Below are 21,308 nucleotides of genomic sequence, written 5' to 3' on the forward strand. Positions count from 1 at the left end.
AAGATCAGAATAATTTTAAAAAGGGAATAAACATTTTTAAAAAAACTTATTAGACGCATTACCATTATTATATCATTAAAAATGTACAACTATTTATGAAAAATGATTAAATATGTAGGTATTAATATATAACAATTGATAAATATTGCATTATACGCAGAAAGTACAGAGCACTTAAAATACCTATAGACGTATCCCATATTTAAAAATCAGAATTCCGATTAAACTATTCCAGCTATCCACTGAGTGTAGACCAAATGCATCAACAGTTTCCATAAACTCGTAAGCATTTCCCAAATAAACCTCTTTGCGAATTGCAATACATTACAATGAAAACACAGAAGCTAAAATAAAATGATTTACAAAATGTATTCCAAAATCCAAATTTTGCGTTATTAGCTAGCTTCACCTAATGCAGGACAGGGAACTCTAATAAAATTGAAACTAGTGAAAACGAAAACGGTTTGGAATTATGCATGTGCTGAAAATGAATTGATCATTGAATCGTTGAGCCACTTGCATTTTGTGGATGATTCACAAATATGATATTCTACTGCACAAGCGAAAGCAAAAGATAATGCGCACAACAGTGTATAAGTTTGTTGCACAACATATGTGGAAAACACAGATAGATTTTTAAGTTTAAAGTTGGCAATTAAAAACAAGCACACAACAACCACACAACAACCACATCTGAAATTATCTTAGAATTTTCATTTTTAAACGTTTATAAAACCTCATTTTTCAAAATTCCCTAACTCTTACCAGAATTCCCTGACTTTTCCCGGTCTTCTCAAATTACTCGACTTTTTTCGGGTTTTCTAGTTTTATCGCCACCTGATAACAGGCAGTGACTAACGGTTTCTTAAAATCTACTTAATGTCTCAAGAAAGAATACTATCTCCTTCGTATTACTCAACTAATACCAGAAGTAATAAAAATTTACTAGTATTTCCGGTTTCAACGTTGATTGCCATACAACAAAAGCTGTAATATATAGCAACAAGCAGTATTTTGGGATCGATTAGCATGCCAGGGAAATATACTATTTCCACCTGTAAAACTCTATTACAACACGCACGCCGTAATAAAAATTAACTAGTATCTCTGGGTTCAACGCCATATAACGACAAGCTGTTTTTTGATATTGATTCAGCGTCTCAAGAGAAGATACCGTTTCTACCCATAACACTGTACTAAAAACAGAAGTGGTAAAATTTTCTAATACTTCCGTTACAATATTGATTTTCATAGAGAGAAAAAAGGTGAAAGGTATCAAGAACCTTTTTTTTTTTTAATCGATTCCCCTTCCCAGAATAGGTTCCATAACCTCCGGTAACTCTATATTAAAACCGGAAGTAACCGGTAACTCTATATTAAAACCGGAAGTAACAGAAATCAATTGTTCAACGTTGATCGCCATAGAACAAAAATGGTACTAGGTAACGACCAGCGGTTTTCTGGAATCGATTCAGTGTATCAACAAAACATACCAACTCCACCCGTAACGCTCTCCCAAAACCGGAAAAACCGGAAGTGGTTGAAACTTACTACTACTTCCGATATCAATATTGAATTACATAGGTTCCCTTTCCTCCATTAACGTAAGGGAGAAATACAGGGTCAAATCAGAAGTGGCAGAAATAACCTTAATCCAGTTTCAACTTTAATAGCCAAAGGACTGAAATTATAATAATTATAATGGATTCAACGTCTCAAGAAAGAATGCCATCTCCGCCCAGATTACTATACTAAAACCGGGAGTACTAATAAATTCCATCACTTCCTAATCATGTTTCGACGTTAATCATCATACAACAAAAACAGAAATAGATAGCAATAAGTTGTTTTTTGAAATTGATTAAGTATGTTAAGAAAAGACATCATATCTATCCGTAACAATCTACTAAAACGAGAAATGGTAAACGTTTACTAATACTTCTAGTTTCAATATAAGATTTACGTAGTAAAAATAGTAAAAGATATCGAGAAGCAGGGCATGGCATCGATTCAACGTTCGAAAAAAAGATATCATATTCATTTGTATTACAGTACTAAAACCGGAAGCGGTAATTTTATAATCTACAATAGTAATTGCGTTGAAAGGAATGACTTTTTATATTCTACCGACACTGGACTGTCCAAATGCAACAGTCCTTATACTAAAGTCTACTGCTAACAAGTGCATCCTTAAGCAACACGAATATTAACTGTAGATATATCAACAAGGCAACCTTCAAAGGCCTTTATATTAAACTTGGAAAGCAGAGAGCTGTACACCTTCTTCATACATGTTCTCTCCTTGTTTGGCTTTAGCTTAAATTACTTTGTTAATTTTCGTATCGCACACTAGTTTTGTTGTTTCTTTATTAATACTAGGGATGGCCAAAATTTTCTGGAATCCGGATTCCGGGAAAATTCCGGAATCTGGAATTTTACCGAATTCCGGAATTTTTCCGATTTTACTTTCCGGGTTATGGAAAGTAAAAATTCCGGAATTGGCCATCCCTAATTAATACTCGTACCTATTGTTTCTATGCGCAGTCCTTGTTTCAACTCTCGGTGAGATCACACATAGCTTGGATTCCACGTTAAAATGCAGGTACACGAATATACAGCCTCACCAAGCTCGTTAAATACCAACGACATATACATTTTCTCATTACTGTCTGATGACAACCTATAGAAATTCAGAAGTACTGAAGTTTGACTTGAGTTTGTTTTACATATTTCTCGTTAAAATCACGTAAGTGTCTTGTTTTTATTTCATATTCAATCCCTTCAGCTACATTCTCTCGAAGATGTTAATATTCTGTATCCTTTTTGGAGAGGAATTATTCTCATAAATCCTATCAATAAATAAATAAATAAAACAAAATAAAAAATAAAAATAAGTCTTATTCTCTCCCACTATGTCTATGTGGGTCTTTATTAGTCAAAAAGGAATTTGATCTATTAACTTTAGCATAAAATTATTTGACATACTTCATTGAGTCTCTCTAAATTTACTAGTTAAACACATAGGATTGTTTTAATGCTTTTTTGCATACTCAAGTGTATGTTTGTGTGTGTGTGTCATGATTAAATGTTCTTTCTCTTTAAACATTCAGATAACGGGAATTCAAAATATAAACGAAATCTTAATTAAATAAAAGAAGTTCACAACATTTACGGGCATTCTAGCGAAATTCCAGGCTTTTTCAGGCCAAAAAATAAATTCCAGGTTCTTCATATTGTTCAAGTAAACAGACACTCTATTAAACCAATTATTTAAGCATAAGGGATGGAAAGTAGATTTGCTGTTGTGTTTATTCATAAATTATCATTAATTATTTGTGTCAGTAAGTTAAAGCAGCTCAAACTGAAAAGTAAGATTTAAAGAATCCAAATAAATAATAACGAAATAAAGAACAGTACTCACCTCCAGCCGTTCTGTTGCTTTACACAATCGCTCATAGTCTAAGGCTCCCTGAACGGTCAGCAGTTCTATCATGTAGTCTGCCTCTTGAACGCATTGCTGTACCATTTCCAATTGCTGTTCGAATCTCTGCCACATCATCAATCGGTTTCTCAACAGCTGCAACAGTTGGGCACAGCGGTTCTCGATGACTTGATGCTCATCTTGAAGTTGGGATATTTCTTTCTCCACTTGCGAGGGACTAACTGTTAATCGTAAACTTACAGGAAGACTATGAAGCAATTGTCGGAGATACAACAGGTCTTGGCGCTGGCATCGAAGTTCGTTTTGCAAGTCCTAGAATGCAACAGAGAGATTCCTTTGTAGAACTTACTTCTAGTGTTCGAAATTTTCTATAATTACAATAACCAAATTCTACATATAGGTATATATTAGCCCTTAAATGTTCGTAATTTTAACTTTATTAAAATGAAGGAAGCTCATCATGAAATATTACAATCGTATTTTTTACAATACTGTGTATTACCTATTTGCATCACATTATAACAGACTGAAACAATGATAAGATATCTTATTAAATTTATTTTTCCGTTATATTCAAATAGATTATGCAAATTTGAAATTTGACGATACAAATGCAGGTAATCAAAACAATCTATCCATCTTATACAATTTATAAAAGTGCTTTTTCTGGTGGTACGCAATGGTACGTAATATTGGTATCTATTCTTGAAGTTTAAAAATTAGCTATTTCTCTAGCATTTATTTCTTATATATACATATATCCTACAATTTCAAATGCCTAAAAGCGTCAGAAAATCCGCACCTAATACACGAAGTGCCCTTATATCATCAGAAGATGTGTGTAATGTGCTACGCTTGCAACACGTGTTATTAGTCAAATATTCTTTAACAACATTTTAACAACATAGTCAATATAGATGTGTACCTGACCATTTTGGATGACTGCTCAATAGCTAACAAGAAGAACGTGAGTTTTTTTTTTTCTTTTCTTTATAGCAGGATGGGGCGACCTGTCACATGTCTAAGAGATCACTTGCTCATCTTCATGAACTGTTTACTGCTGAGTGAACCGTGAATGGAGACTTATGGTCGCCGTGGTCACCAGATTTATAGAAATGTTACTTTTATTTATAGGAAAATAAAAGTACGAGAACGAGTGTATCAAAACAACCCACACAATCTATGAACTGAAGGAGAATATCAGGTATCAGCAGTATTACCCAGCAAGAACCTGTTAAACCGTGCATACAAGTGTTTAGCTGTTGGTGGACACTATATACTCTAAAGAAGTTCTGTAGACATTGGCGGGGCTACTTTTTAGTGTAGACGAAACAGTATATTTGCCTTAATGGAATATACATTCGGCAAAATGCTCTCCATCATTTCAAAACTAAACAACAATGATATTATGGAAACTATTACTGTATTATTAAAACGAGTACTTTGTTTCTTAAGCTAAGAGTTGATAGTGGAGGACAGAACTTCATGTACAAGTGACGAAAGATTATATGGAAGTGCTAAAAGAACTTTTTGACTCTTCTATATGGTGACGTGTTCGCCTACTGCACTGCAAATCACTGTGATTTCTTCCTAGTTTTCTAGTAGAAGCCTTAAACAACCGACGAATTCGGACATGTCATTTGATATACAATTGCAACAATATAATACCGGTAAACAGCTTAGTAAGAAATAGGGTATTCAAGGTGGAAACCACAGAAGAAGGCACTTGCACAATGTAACTTTAAAATAAAGTGAGACTTTCGGAAATTGTTTAGTTGTAAACGGGTACTCAGTATCAATTTTGCTGATTTACAGTATTATTAGCACTATATGTCACATTATTTAATTGGTTTTCCGACAATTCTTGATTGAAGAAACAAAATGGTAAGTGTTCTATCTCTGATGATATACTAAAAACTTGGGCACTATCTACGATATTTGTTATTCAGCTTTGAAACAGGAGATTGTTCTGTTGGGCTCTATATAAAGAGCTGTTGAAGGAAATTGTCTACTTAGTTCTACATACTATTTCACTTACCTGACAATTATTGACGGCTTGTTCAACAACTTCTCTTTCAAGATTCTCGCATGCACTGCATTGGTCCAGTACTGTAAATGCTCTCTGATGATTCTTTCTAACACGAGCAAGCCCTTTGACCAGCGCCTGGAATTTTTCTCGCAACACGGTGGACGCTTCAAGTTCTTCGCTAATTGTGAGATCTAGACGACGTGCTGTTGCAATCAGAACACCAACTTTTTCTGACTCCGTAGCTGAAAGAATTCCCAATCGGCCTAATTCATCCTGCGCGCCTTCTACTCGTTGACTCAGAACCTGATTTTAAAATAAACAAATAACCAAATATATGAATTTTGAAAAGACTGTCATGAAAGAACCAATTAATAAGACCGTAAGAACCAGAGATATTATACATATTAGAATGGGTGTAAAGAAACGCTAGTAATCAATAGATATTAGCACGTTTTTCTCATCTTTTCTATGTATTTTGCATGGAGCGACAATATTTAAAATAATTCTAGCAAATTCAAAAGATCAACATTCAAACTTTGTCCAAAGATAATTTGAATAAATAATTAGAAAATAATCAGTACACTTTGTAATTATTTTATTTATTCATTGTTGAGAGCGCTTAATTTTATTCTTCAGAAACATACTTCTGGTAATGGAACTTCCTCAATAATGAAAAAACAAAACATCTAAAGTTTGACCATATTATTCTTGAATTATTGATTCAACTTGTCTTTGGACGAAGTTTTAGCATGGATCTCTTGAATTTGAGTTATTTTGAATGTTGTTGCTCCCTACAAATACACTGAAAAGGTAGAAAAAGTGTGGTGACATCTACCGTTAATAACTCTCCTGTAAACTCACCTTAAGCGCTCTTCATTAAATGTTCAAGAAAAAGAAAGCAAAAATTATACTTCTTACTGTGCTCAGTATAAATTTTAGCAACACTATTTATTATTTTATATAACTGAACTTGACTGCTTCTTTAAAATTATAATTAATAATTTTATACAAGTATAATTAGCAAATAGAATGAAACTTTATGTGATGATGAATTACAGTTTACTTAATAAGACAGAATCTTTCTATTTTTTTTTATTTCATACATATTGTGAAGTATAATATCAACTGAAGCTAATATTTTATAAATATAATTACATATATTTTAAAACGGTAAAATAGACGAAACTAATAATAATAATAATAATAACAATAATAAACTTTCTTATTTTAGATACTTATAAATTTGTCTTTATTTATACTTTGTGATCATTTCGCATGCACAGTGAGCCTAACAGTTCAGTTAATAAACTAGCTGTATTACCTGTATGTAAATTTGTATTAGCTGTATGACAAGTTGATGCATACGTACACGATAAAATTACTTTTTCATAGGAAAGCAAATTAAATATATTTACTCCATATGAACCAATGTTTCTGACTTTCACCCGCATAGGACATGTGTTCAGGATGTATAAAATTTTAGTTGAGATTCTTTTAGAAGACAAATCTTTGAGTAAACAAAGAAGAAGCAGAAAAATATCAACCACAATCTTTGGAAGATGGATACTAACAAGATTGGCTGACATAAGATGGGATGCGATGGTGAGACTTTTTCCGATAGTAAACTAATCTTATGGTTTAAGAAGAAGAAGGAGAAATATTAGTAGTAGTAGTTACAACTATGTGCTCCTTAAAAATTCGGTTAACTTACCTGTAACCTCTCGATGTACAAATTGAGATCTTCCTCAGTTCTGATGACGCCGTGCATGTCATCTAAGGTGTTTCTTAACTCAATTAGTTCTTGTTCCAGTATCTGGAGTTTTTCATTGATAGGCACGTCCTGAGTGATGGTTTGCTGAAGAGCTGACTGGATTTCATTAATTTGAGCAGCAACGTTTCTCCATCTTTCTTCAAACTGGGCATGGAATTGCCGCTGAAGAGTTTCGTCCGATACGGGAATGATTCGCATTGCTTGCTCAAAGTGAGATACTGCTATATTACGGATGTTGTGGTTTACCTCAAATTGGGCCTTCAGATCCTTCAATTGAAACAAATATTTAAAAAATATATTATAAAACAAATATAAAGTAGTTTAAAAAAACAGAGAAAATAATTATAGAGCACTGATTTACATTTAAAAATATATAGTGCTAATAATCTACAATAAACTCCAACATGACACATACATTAAGCCTGCCATTAACTTAATTTTACAGGTAAATTTACTGATCAATGAAATAAGGAAATTTGGCTCTGAAAAATTCATACCATGAGCTTTCATATTTATTTTTGTTATAATACGTAACACAGAGAATTGATATGAATTGTTTTAAAATATATATACACAACATAAATGATACAATACTTAGTTGAAGTATTAAAATTGTTTATACGTTAAAAAAAAAAAAACTTTAAAAAAAAATTAGTATTGTGAAATGTAACAATGAGCGATTCTTAACAACTGAGAATCCAGATTATTTGTTCAATAAGTTGACTAAACGTTCTAATGTACACAATCATTCCACATGTAATAAATTCAAACTTTCTGCTGTATAAAAAAAAAAAAGATTAAAATATTTAATAAATAAGAAAAAAAGATTTACAAAAAAAAAAAAAAAAAAAATGATTCTTCCAAAATAGACAAAATAAAATTAACTGTGCTAATATTTTCCTACTTTCCTTTCAACTTTATATACATTAATCTTCGTAATTCAGACAGTGCCAACAGAGTACCTGATAAAAATATTAGGGCTGAGTTAATTTAACTTCATGTACTTTGAAGAATCATATGCTGTATATATTTTTATATACATCAACAGACCACTTAATTATATATCTTTGAGCGCACGTACTAAGAAAAAAAAATATGTTTAGATGCAAGTAAGTCAACGAAAAAGCAAGTATATTTTGTACATTCAGTTTTGCCAATTATTATCTTCCAAGTTGTAAATTTTGAATGCTTTTGACAGACGATACACAAACTACGGAATCTGAATTATAAAATATAAGAAATAGGAACATGTGAAGAAAGTAGTATACTTTTCTACCGGAACAAGAAAAACCGAGTAGTTATATTAAAATTTGCAGATGTTTATGTACTTTATTTACCTTCAAGGAACAAGATGAATTGGAAATGTAGAATTGTGGAGCACTTGATTACAGTTGTAGTTAAAGGAGGGGATGAATTTTGGTCTCAAAAGATAAGTGATTTGTTAACTTACCCAGAAATGGCGAAGGTTTGCTCCTGAGAATTCTCGATCCTTTATATTTCGTAAGTCCTTCTCAGCTGTTCTAATCCAACATTCTAATTTCTCCGTCATAAAGTCGTATTGGCCCCACGTCTCTTTAAAGCCTAAAAGTTTCTGGAGACCTGAATTCACATTATCTTGAAGTTTCACGATTTCTTCCTGATATTTATCGTATCTATTTTCAAGTTCACTGCAGACGACTATTTCTTGTAGTCGGTGAGCAATAGTCATTAACTGGACTATTCGAGCGTGGTGGACAGCGATATCTGCTGATAATGACTGAAAGAAAAGTAATGCCAAGTAAGATATACTTGAACAAAACACATGTCAACAAAACCAATCAATTTTAACATTTTTAAAAAATGATTGCGAACAAGCTATTAAACATATAAAAGAAATGGTGAGGTCTAAGAGATTATAACATCAGTCTCTTTAAGAATAGTAACTTATACGTATTTACAGTATAACTATCGTAAGAAAGGGAATTCAATGTAAATTATAAAGCAAAAATGTTTATTAAGTAAACAAATAATTATACAGTAAAACCTCTTAATAACAGACATTCATCCATAAACGAGAAATTTCCATTACAGAGAGATTACACAAATTTACTCACAACTCATATCTTCATTAGTTATAAATGTGAATATAGGCTAATCTCGACATACTGTACTCAATGTTCGAATTACTGAGTGGAAATTTTTTTATGTTAAGAAACAAAATAATTGCTGGAGGATGTATTTATATGGGCGTATAACACACTTACATTTCTATGAAAGTTCCTTAATTCGCAACAATATTATTTGAATATTAAAAATGTAGAAAGAATTCATTAATCATGATGATTATGACTTTCTTGAAAAAAAAAAAAAAAAAAAGTCTGCAATAATTGTCTGTTATGTAATCCTGTAGACATCAATTTGTGATCGAAATTTACTTGTAACTACTGGATCAGCTGAAGATATATTTTCGAATTTCAGAAAGTATTTTCTGTGCTACATGTCTAATTGCTGACAATAATTTCCGTATGTTATGAAGAGGTTTCGAAAACGCTGAGGGTAAAAAAAGATAATCCGTGTCCGTAAACGAGGAAGGTTCTCTCCATTAAAAATACACATGTTTTAGCCGAAAAAAAAAGGTATTTGTATTATGAAGGTGTCTATTCTGAAGTATCTTTCGTATTTTTTTCTTCTTTTTTCCTTATGCTCCGATTAGGATCTATTTATGATTGATTGATGTTTCTTTTTAATATATTTGCTTCATTTGTGTGGTATTTATGAATTGATACAGCATATATTAGAGATCATCACAGATGGTGGTCCGAACAGAAGGTTTATTAAATTTTAGTAGGTGTCTCCCTTTGCATTCCTTCACCTTTCCCTACAAGATTTTTGTAATTCGAAGAAAGTTCAAGTGAATGAAAATTGTGATTGAAAATACTATCGGAAGGCAAACAGGTAAGTTCTTTACACATTACTTTAAAAGCTTTCCTGTATACAAACAATACAAGCCACCTATCAAACACAGGTGCATTAAATGATTACTTTGTACTGCATTTCACATCGAGAATAACGTGTAATATTACATGGATATGCGAAATTATAGTCCACATTAACATGTGTACTGTATTTGTTATTCATTGTGTGTATTCATTACTGGTAACTTGATGTTATTATTGTCTGTGTTTAAATGGAGATAATATGAGCCTACGAAGAATTCAGGGACATAGGTTGATCTATATATGCACAATACATTGCGTTTTTTCTACTATGTAATGTAATATAATATAATATAACATACACTTGTTGTACAATGAACAGTACACTAATAAGAAACCACAGCTTTCAGGTTTTTCCAACCGATATCTGGATCAACACTGAAATTCTGTTAACCTCACAGGATACTGAATGAGGGATTACACTTACCAAAAGTAAGTGTGTTGATGATTCGGCAATACGAGAACACTCAAATTTCTAACACTAATGAAAAAGTTCTTTAAAATGGCTTAAACTACTACTACTGCACACAAATTTAGAATTGTAATTACCTGGTATAGAGAAATATATTGGTCGTAATCAGTAGTCGTAACGCTCTGAAGATCTGGAACTCTCTGGTGTGCAACTTGTAGCCAAGCGCTCTCTTCCTTCATTCCTTGTTCGAGGACAGTCCACCGTGATGCTGCAAGTGCCATTTGTTGTGCTCGTTGAGCAGCTTTTTCCAGAATTACCGACGCTTCGAGATGAAGTTTTTTGTGAAGTTCACTATGAGCAGCTCGAGTTTCAAGATCAAGATTACCTTCAAGTGACTCAAGAATTTGTTGACAATGACTTAGATTAACAAAGAACTTTCGATGTTTCTGCATCTCTTCTTGAAGGTGTTCCAAGTTCACAACTGTGATTTTGTTCTCGACAAGTGCATTAGCGACCTCTATAATTTGAGCGAACTCTTCAAGCGTTTGCTGATATTCATCAGCAAGAGCCAGTTGTTGGAGTAGTTTCTCGCGTTCCATATTAACAAACTGTTCCACCTGTCTTGATGTATCATACATAGTGTACGCTTCCAGAGGCACTTGACGATCAGGTAGTTGTTTTACAAGCTGCTTGCCTCTTCCAAGTAAAAGAACTATTTTAGTCATGTGACACTTATTAGAGATTTCTATTTGTTCCAATTCTTGCAGCCTAGTTTGGGCTGATTTCTCAGAATCTTGAATATCTTCAGCTTGCCTCTTAACATCATCAACCAAAGCACTGACGGTATTAATACCATTTAGAAACTCTTCCCATTTATCTAAAGTCTTTGCAACATCAGATTCATTTACTTGAGCAAATTCTTCAACCGCATTTAACTGTTCATGCAATGCAGTAAGGCAGGTTTCCATAACAGATTTTACGTCATCATTGCACAAGTCACCTGCATTTCCTACAACCTCTTCCAGTGCAGCTACGTTCTTTTCAATGACATCAATTTCATTTTTCAGTTTGTGATATTCCGTAACTTGATCATTAATATTTGTCATCTGTCTAATTTTGTATACGCGATACTCAACTGTTTCAATCCAACTGGAAATAGTTTCCACCGTTGTAATTACAGTCTTTTGAATAATAACTACATCTTTCTTCTCGATAGCTTCTTTCAGGGTCGAAATATTTTCTTCCAAACATAAGCTCTTTTCCTCTACATTTTCTTCTGTTATGACTTCCATGAAAGTTGTTAAGTAGATTACTTGCGACATATGAGTTGTTTTTTGAGCATTCTGCAAGTTTTTCAATCGTTCGGTTACGATATTTTCAGCCTGTTGCCAATCACATTCTAATGGCACTAACATTGCTTCTTGAGGTTTATGTTCTTCTTGAATTTTCAACTGAATTGCTTTTTCTGGCAAAATCTCTTCGACAATACTTCCTTCATCCCCTTGCTTCTTTAGTCTTTCAGAAATTTCGTTCTGCTCTTCTGGAAATTCAATAATCGGCTCGCTCTCCACAGAAAGTGCAGATTCGCTTGAAACTAGACCCTGTTTTTCATTATCGTCAAAATCTGGTGAAGAACTTATTGTGATATCGCCCCCTGAAACAGGGGGCCCTGGCGCTTGTTCCCCTCTGACCGGTGGACCAGGAACTTGTTCTTCAATTGGAGAAGCAGCAACGATAGTTTGTGCAGATTCTTCTGCCTCATGCTCTTCTTGAACAGCTTTAACCAAAATTGGGGCACTAGTAGATATGTCTGACATTGAAATTTCTTCCAAATTCTCAGTTTTAACCAGAGATGGAACACATGTAGAAATGTCTGACGTCGGAATTTCTTGCAATTCATCAGTCTTAGTCGGAGATGGGACATTCGTAGATATGTCTGTCGTTGGAATTTCTTGCAATTCTTCAGTTTTAATTGGAGGCGGGACACATATAGACGGGTCTGACGTTGGAATTTCTTGCAATTTTTCAGTTTTATCGAGAGATGGAACATCATCTGCTATTGGAGTTTCTTCCAATTCTTCAGGTTTCTGGTCAAACAACTTCGTTTGGACTTCAACGACTGTGACAGAAGAAACATTTTCCTCAGGCAGTTTATTAAGTTCTTGACTCGGTTCATGTTCTTTGGCTTCTACTATTTCCCCAGCAGACAACTGGGTACTTGTGAATGTATCTCGTTTCTGCTCCACAGCACAAACGTTCAAATTTTCACGAAATTCTTCCACTGGTTGCTTTACTTCCATTACACTAACTTCTACCGCATTTTCGGCAAAATCACCAACGTCTTCACTTGAAGGTACTCTTTCTTCATGTATCTCTGTTGCTTTTTTGGATTCACAAGGCACTTTATCAGTATCACAAGGAATTTTTGAAGAAATTCTGGAAAGCATATCCTCAGATTCTTTTGGTACCGTTTGAGATGGCTTCTTTGGTATGCGTTTGGCTTCAATGTCAACAGTAACCACTTTTTGTTTTTTCTCACCTTTGCGCTTTTTCTTGTCTTTCTTTCCTGCAGGAACTTTCGCACTTTCTATATGTACACTAACTTCTACTTCAGCAGTGGCCTTTTCTTCGGCAGCTTTTGGTTCCATGGTATCAACACCAGTCTCGTCTCCAATAATGACTTTCTTCTCTGATTTGGCACCTTTCGTATCTACAGTCACTGCTACACCAGTTTCAGGTCTGTAACCAGCAGATTCCTCCTGTTTTCCGTCTGTTTCGACCGAAACGCCAGAACTGCTCTCTGGAACCTTCTGAAGAACTGTTTTTATAGATTCGGTACTATCATCTGGCTTCACAAATGACACTGTTGTCTCAACTAAAATTTGAGAAGGTTCCTCGGACGAAGTATGCAGAGATTCTTCGGATTCTGCAGTTGTTTCAATTGATTTTGTTTGAATTGACATTTCAGTTGTGGCATGCTTCTCCCGTTCTTGTTCAACATTAGAAAGCACTTCTGGCATTACAGCAATATCCTGTTTTGTTATCTCTTCTAGCTTTTCGACTTTTATATCAGATTGTGCGTACGAAATAGGTCCAACATCAGTAGATACCTTATCGATAAGCTGCTGTGACTCTTCAATTACTTTCGCTAAATCTGTTTGCTTTACTTCAACAAACGTTTGAGCTTTCTCTTCTTCGTCTTCTACAGTTGGTGACATTGCCGTCACAGAAGACGAGACAATCTCCTTCTGTATATGATGTTCAAGTTCTCTTTCTGAAACAAGTTGTACGTCAACATTAGCTTCTATTGGAGATAATGCAACATCTTTTGTAGTTTTAACTTCCGTCTCTTGTGTTGTATCAAGTTCGAGTTCCGCAACTGGTTTCTCTGTCTGTGCTATTCCTTCTGTCATTGGCTCCTGCATATAGATAACGGATGTAACATCTTCTGTAGTTTCTTTGATTTCCTGGGTTACGTGATCTAATTCAGTATCTCTGAAGGTATCGGATTTTGGTTCTGTTACTTCAACATCGACATGTGGAAATTCTTGAGGTCTTTCATATGTTTCTGACACTTCTACTTCTTTCGATACGTCAGTTACCTTCACTTCGCTGTGTTCTTTAGTTGATTCTATTTTTTGGTCTGCAATTTGTTGTTTGATTTCAATAAATTCTTCGTGACTTCCAACTTCTTCCTTTTGTGAAACTAGCGATCTTAGGCTTTCACTTGATTCAACTTTGATTTCAGTTGTTGGTTCAACTGCTTTCACTTCAGAAATTTGACTTACATCATCTTCTAGTTTTCTTTCCTTGACTTGTTCAGTTGTAATTTTTGGTTCTTCATCAACTATTTCTTCAATCTCTCCCACTGTTGTTTCTTCCTCTGTGGGGAAATCAATCTCAGGTGTCTTGCTGCTGACCATTTCAAAGCTGTTAGCCTTTTCGGACTCTGAAGACGGTGTTCCTTCTTTAACCTCTCGTGAAACTGACTCTGAAGAATCTACAGTTGGAGCAGATTTCTTTTTTCTTCTCTTTCTCTTTTTCCTCTTCTTGTCCTCTGAGAAAGAGGCATCATCAATTGTCCATTTATCTGCATCGTACCCAGTATCATGTGTTTTATCACTTTCTACACCAGATGGTGAAAATGGCTCTGTATCTTCAGCACTCATTTTTTCCGCAGGAACTGTAATATCAAGCACTATTTCTTCTACTGTCGGTTTTGGGGTCTCTACAGACTGGGTTGCAGCACTAAGTTCTGGCAACTCTGTTGATTCTGCTAAAGATGAATCTAATGATGGTATTGTCCTCATTCTTGGAGATACAATTTCACTACTCAGCTCCTCTGGTTCAACGGTGGTTGCTGTATCAGAGTCACTTTTTTGAATTCTAATTGGAGCCTTATCTTTCACAGTAGCAGAGGACGGAATATGGTCCATTGTTGCTTCTTTGCTTATAGTTTCCTGACTTTGTACTTTTCTTTCCGATTTTTCAGAAGCTGAGGAAATCTCCGTAACTTTCTGATCAATAAGACTAACTTCCTTTTCTTTGTCTTCCTTGATGGTAGAACTTTCCAACTTTATTTCTTGATCAATTGGCACCTCTTTCTGATCTATTTCTTCCACCAAACGTGAGGTCATACTTGAAGACTCATATTCAGGTGCCTCAGCTTCTACTACAGAAGAAACTTGAACTTCCACAGATGGTTCTCTGTTTTCAGTTGCTCTCACCTCTGTATGACTTTTAGGAATAGCGGTATCCTCCTGCACAATTTCTTCTTGTATTGTTGAAACAACCGGTTCACTCGTTGTTGTTTCTTCTCTAGGAAAATCCTTCTCATCTTTGCCTAATTTTGTGGAAGCTCTGCTTGAAGAAGATGATAAGTAGATTCCTTCTTCTGAGTCAGAAGGCTGAACTCCTTCAACTGTACTCATTTCAATATGCATTTTTGGAACCCCTGCTTCAGTGATTTCTACTTCTTCAGGTTCCTCTACAACTTCCTCAGTTACATGTTCTTTACCATTTATAATTACTACTTTCCGAATTATCCTTCTGGTCTTCCGAATAACTCTTCGAGACACTTGTTGCACAACTGTGCGAACAGTTGACGTAGAAGTAATATAGTCGCCATCATCAGTTTGCTCAGTAACAACCACAGGTTCAATCTCACTCCGCTGAACCACCGATGAGGTAACGCTTGTATCTGGTATTATTGTAACTGTGCCTTCTTTCCGAATATGCCCACCTCGCACGAAAATGTGTTCTGGTTGATTATCACCTGTTTCATAAGTGACAGGTTCTTCAGGAGTGATTGAGAACTCTTCAACATTTACATCCCCGCCAGGTACACCAGCAACAACTCTGCCTCCATAGGCCTGTTTGCTGACTGTAGATGTTTCTCCGTCTTTTGTGAGAGACTTTACCATCTGCTTTCCTTGTAATGTTATATGAGAGAACGATTTCTCGACAGACGTTTGAGGTTCTTCACCTTCAGCGCCCGAAGATACAGTAGTTATCCTTTCAACTGTGGCCAATTGTTGCTGTTGGCGTGATATCACTGTTTTGCGTACTTTTCGCACCAGAATTCTTTGAGTACCGTCTGGATCTGTAATTACTTCAGTTGTTGTTTCTTCTGGATCAACTACGACAGTCTCAACTGACTGAGGAGGTGAAGGAACAACTATGAATTCTTCTCTCGAATCATCTTCTGGCACTATTTCCTCTGTTGCTTCTTTTGGCATCTCTTTCACTATTACTTCTTCTGATACCTCTTTCAATATTGGTTCTTCTGGTGCCACTTTCACTGTTTCTGGTACCTCTTTCACTCTTGCTTCTTCTTTTGGCGCTCCTTGCACTGTTACTTCTGGTATCTCTTTCACTGTTACTTCTTCTGGCACCTCTTTCACTGTTACTTCTGGTATCTCCTTTACTGTTACGTCTTCTGGTATCTTTTTCATTGTTACTTCTTGTGGTACCTCTTTCACTACGCTTTCAATTAACTCATTTTCCTTTTGAACTTTTGATTCTTGACCAGTTATTTCGTGTCTAAAAGACGATTCATGTACTACAAAACTTGTTCCAGATTGTTCGGGGGTAGAACTCTCACGAACTACTTCTCTCTTTATGTCTGCCTCAAGTAAAACCTCAGGTTCCTTTGCAACAACTGATTGTTCTTCTACTGGTACAGATGCTGAAGGTTTTACTTCTGTTATGAATATAGTTTCTGGTTCCTCAAAGCTAGTTTGAGTGGTAACGTGTTCGGTTTCGGGTTCACGAAGAAACATTTCAGTCGCAGGAGATGTCTGAGTCGTAATATCCATAATTGTTACTTCTGGTTGTACTGCTGCTTGTCTTGATAGTACAAACTTTTCTCTCCTTTCAAATTCTGACTCACTTGTCTGAGTAGTGATATGAACTGCATCATGTTGTGTTCTGTCTTGATCTTGCACTGTTTGTGTACTTATACTGACATCTGATACCCCAGTTTTTGCTTGGGCATATTCCTCCTGATGTGGTACTTCAGTTTGGCTTTCAACTGGAACGGAAATTTTTCGTTCAGTACTGAAAGTGGTTTGAGTAGTTACATTGACTGATATACCACCCTCTAAAGCAGTAGCAACAGGTGCAATAGTTTCGGTTGTTACGTGAATTACAGTGCCACTATCATAAGCTTCTCTCTCAATGTCACTCGTTTGGGTTGTGATATTACTCTGTTCTACTGTCATTTCAGTTACAAACTGCTTTTCCTTATCTGGAGTTGGCATTTCAACCTTCTCAAAACTACCATCTCTAGACAATTCCCTGGAAATATCGTCAATACCTATTTCCTCGATTGGTGAACCAGATATAGATAATTCACTTTGAGAATCAAATCGTTCCTCCGCCGTTTCAGGTGTAGTATGTGGCAATTGCATCTTCTGATCATCTTCATACTCCAATTGCTCTGGAATATCAGCAGTCAATTCAGTTATTACTTTCTGTTCCACTGTTACAATTTCTTCTTCGGAAGGTTGGGAAGAGACTAGAACGAAACCTTCTTCAATAACATCAGGTGTAACTACAGGCTCTGGAGATGACTTAGCAGATATCTTTTGTTCTTCTAGAAGAGGCTCATGCTTCTGTTCTTCGGCCATAAGACTCTCCTGAAAGACATCACATAATACCCACATTAATAAAATTATTAGGAAAACGAAATCTGCTGCAATAAATATTACGATAAAACTAAATTTCACTACACTTAATAGCATTACAGTCCACGAAATCTAAGATATGAGTTTATATATAGTTAAAACAGCTCCTGTCAGCGTTTTGTCCTTCTTTCGGAACTAAGGATAAGCAAAATAACTGTTTAGTTACAAAGGATCATAAATTATTCTATTAGCATATTTTCATTTATTATTTTAGCAAAATATATGTGTATTATTATAAAACCTACCAGGAAGAGGTATTGTGTGTATATATAAACTTACTGGTAATTTATTTCATAGAATAGCATAGCGAGGTAAATTTGCATTAGACAAGCAGCAATGAATATAAATCATAGACTATCTTGAATTACTTTTACTAATATTAACATCTACATGTATTATTTTCGTTTATGTGTTTTATTTGCCTCCTACAATCTATCTAATTTCTCTCTGTTCTCTACCTATGCCTTACTCATTAGCGTCTTTCATTTTTTTAAAATCGAATTTCTATATCTTCTCGGAGTTTACGGAAAACAATATTTATTACGCATAACAACTCAACTTCAAATAAGAATACGAATTTAGTGAAATACAAGTGTGAATATAGGTAATTTTTCTTTTAATTAATACATCGTGTTAGCTTCACCATTGTAACCAAATGAGTGATGTTTTCCATAGTTAAGCATTTCGTGCATGTTCTTGTTAACATTTCTACATATCTTATGCTAAATAAAATTAATAAAGTTTTGAACATTCCCTTTCTATAGAACGGGAAGGTAAGACCATTCTATTATAATTTCGTAGAACTGAACAAAATCTTTGAGTATAGGAAAATCTCAAAACTTATACACACCAATCTGTATCCAAAACAAACCAATTTAAAGACAGAACTGAGCGTTTACCACGAATTAAATTACAATTAGATTTATGTTTTAAATCTATCAACAAGAATAGCATTCTAAACAATTTAGAGCCATAGCAAATCGCAATGAAACTAAAGCTCTACCATACCTGAAGCTTATTGAGGCGAGCCTGTGTCAAATGTTCCGTGTCATGAATGACAGACTGAAGGGCGATCAACTGCTCAAGCAAACTTTTGGCCAAAGTACACACATCTGGGAAGTTTTGAAGATTCTGACATTGGTGGATCAATTCTGACAGCTGACTCTCTCGCACCTTCAATTCTTGAGCAAGAGTCTACGATTTAAAGAAAATTGTAAGTTAAAAAAAAAAAAAAATCCTAAGAACATTACTTTTTTTTCTAACATACATCATCATTCTATAACATGGAACAATATTTGGTTGGTCATTTTTATTTTTTCCAATACCCCAGGGAATAGTGCGTCACTTTGAAATTATAGTTGATATCATGTAACTAAACAGGTCGTCATACAGAGAAAGACAGCTATTTCTGCTACAAATGATACTATTACATTACCAAAGTTACTTGGTAGCTTAACAATTCCGTATTTTAATAAATGTCTCGTAGCAGAAATACCGTCCTTCCATGCGCAACAAACTGCATATTAAGGGTTGACTGACTGGGATTTAAAATCCCATTTCAGACCGTGATTATGAGACGGGACCTACTGTTTAAAGTTGGATTCAAACTACTGCTTAGGGTTGTATCCAAGGTCAGCGCACGCTACCGAGAATTGAACTCAGGAACGGCATTCGGTCACAAAAAACTTTAGCCACTGATGATTCTGATGAAAATGAAAACAGAGTTCTTTTAATGTTGTCAGGTTTAAAGATAAACAGGAAGCCAAACTGTAGAGTAATGTCTAATATATCTTTTGTGAAAAACTGCAGATTCCACAAAAATGAGTTCAAGTTAACATGTTTAACTGGAATTACAATAAACTCACGATTATCCGCGAAATTGGGTGAACAGTTATAGCAAATAAACTAATTCCGCGAATCACCCGCAAAATGATCGAAAAAGGACAAATTAGCACAAACATTTTTTTGAGTAATTTTTATTTGTTGTACGAACATGTTGTAGCAAGGGGGCTACACATACAATTGTGATTTAACAAACGGTAGTTTCATGTACTTACAAGTTTGTTGTTTTACATTTTCACAAAAGAATCAGTCAACTGTTTTTGATTTTTCTACTTGTGAGTGAAGTTTTTCAAGCATTATGTCACAAAGTAATGCATTATCGCTAAGGAAAACCACGGACAATTGACAGTTTACTGTACTAAAGTTATTATCATTTTTTTAATCTTCCTTTTCTTATTTTAAACTTAGGTACTAATACTTTACACATTTAGTTAAATGTTTTTAAGCAATCCTACATTTACCTGTATTTTATCTCCAAAAGCTTATACTTAATTTCTATTAACAAAAACAAGTATATTAGGCAAGTGAAAATTCTCCATTTTTTACGAATAGCAAGTACTTTTCTGAACTAATCACAACTGTCGTTTCCCCCACATAAAACAATAACTTATACATAATACGCCATACTATAATTTTATATTTTGAACAAGTTAAATATTCTCGTTATAAGGAGTAATGTTGTACATTTTTCACCATTATTTAACGCCGTTTTCACTTCTTCTCAGAACTTCTTCATTTTACTTGGAATCGCAGATTTAAAAAAAAAAAAAAAAATGTAAATTCCACTAGTTGTCACAGAGTAATAATTTAGATCTGGCTTAGAAAGCACTGTAAATTTCTTTCAATTAAAAAGTTGATTCGGATAAGGATTGTTTACATAACAAATTTTAAAATTTAAACAAAAGAGTCTTTTTTCTTTCTGATTTTACTTATGCTTTACAGATATATAAAAGTAATTAAGATGAGTGTGTAAGAACCACCAGCAACCTACATTACATAATATATCTCTAAAACATGATACACACACAGCTAAGCTGTAAAATTTCAAACTTGTTACATGATCACTCATTCGTATCAACCCTTCAATTGATTCACGACGAACCCTTTCTATCGTCATTTCTAAAAGACAACGATGAAATGTAATAATTATGTAATCAGGAAAACCTCCAACAATTTCCCCATATCATTCCGATTATTTATCTGACATTACTTTACATTTTAAAAAAAATAGCAGACCTACAACAACATAGTACCAACAAATACTTGATCTCTAACCCATATATTTTGAAAGTTATGCAATGAAGTTGTGCATAGTGCAATAAGGCTACTAAATGACCTACAACGTTCGTCGAAAAAAGTCACCCTTTAATTGCTTTCCGTAAGTTAATGAAGCTGAACTTGACTTTATATAAAAGTAGTTATTCAGTGAAGGACAGAAATTAAAACATTCAGGATGGAAGTTTGGACAAAATCGATTTGGTCTAGAATTTAAAGCTGTACAGCAAATTTCAGACTTTCGTACCATCGGGATCAAAAGTGTGTCCCGCATACTATTTCATATTTCTACTACGGAGCTCAAGGTCTACATATGGAATTCGAAAATTGGAAGAATTCTTGAAAGGTGTGTATGATATATGTTGTCTCGTTTAT

General features: G+C 34.5%; 1 protein-coding gene across 2 annotated transcripts in view; it reads right to left on the reverse strand.

The window, feature by feature from the left end:
* Positions 1-21,308, reverse strand: part of LOC145690299 (muscle-specific protein 300 kDa-like) — a 633,032-nt gene that overhangs the window by 148,237 nt on the left and 463,487 nt on the right. For both annotated transcript variants that reach the window (XM_081765072.1, XM_081765073.1), the window contains 6 exons: positions 18,825-19,010; positions 10,767-17,768; positions 8,693-8,998; positions 7,183-7,509; positions 5,481-5,774; positions 3,422-3,754 (listed from right to left, as the gene is read on the reverse strand). In XM_081765072.1, the coding sequence (XP_081621198.1) occupies positions 3,422-3,754; positions 5,481-5,774; positions 7,183-7,509; positions 8,693-8,998; positions 10,767-17,768; positions 18,825-19,010 (8,448 nt within the window). The remainder of the gene's footprint in view (positions 1-3,421; positions 3,755-5,480; positions 5,775-7,182; positions 7,510-8,692; positions 8,999-10,766; positions 17,769-18,824; positions 19,011-21,308) is intronic.

This window comes from Thermobia domestica, chromosome 7, assembly GCF_964235325.1.
Source record: "Thermobia domestica chromosome 7, izTheDome1.hap1.1, whole genome shotgun sequence".
Classification (NCBI taxonomy): Eukaryota; Metazoa; Arthropoda; class Insecta; order Zygentoma; family Lepismatidae; genus Thermobia; species Thermobia domestica.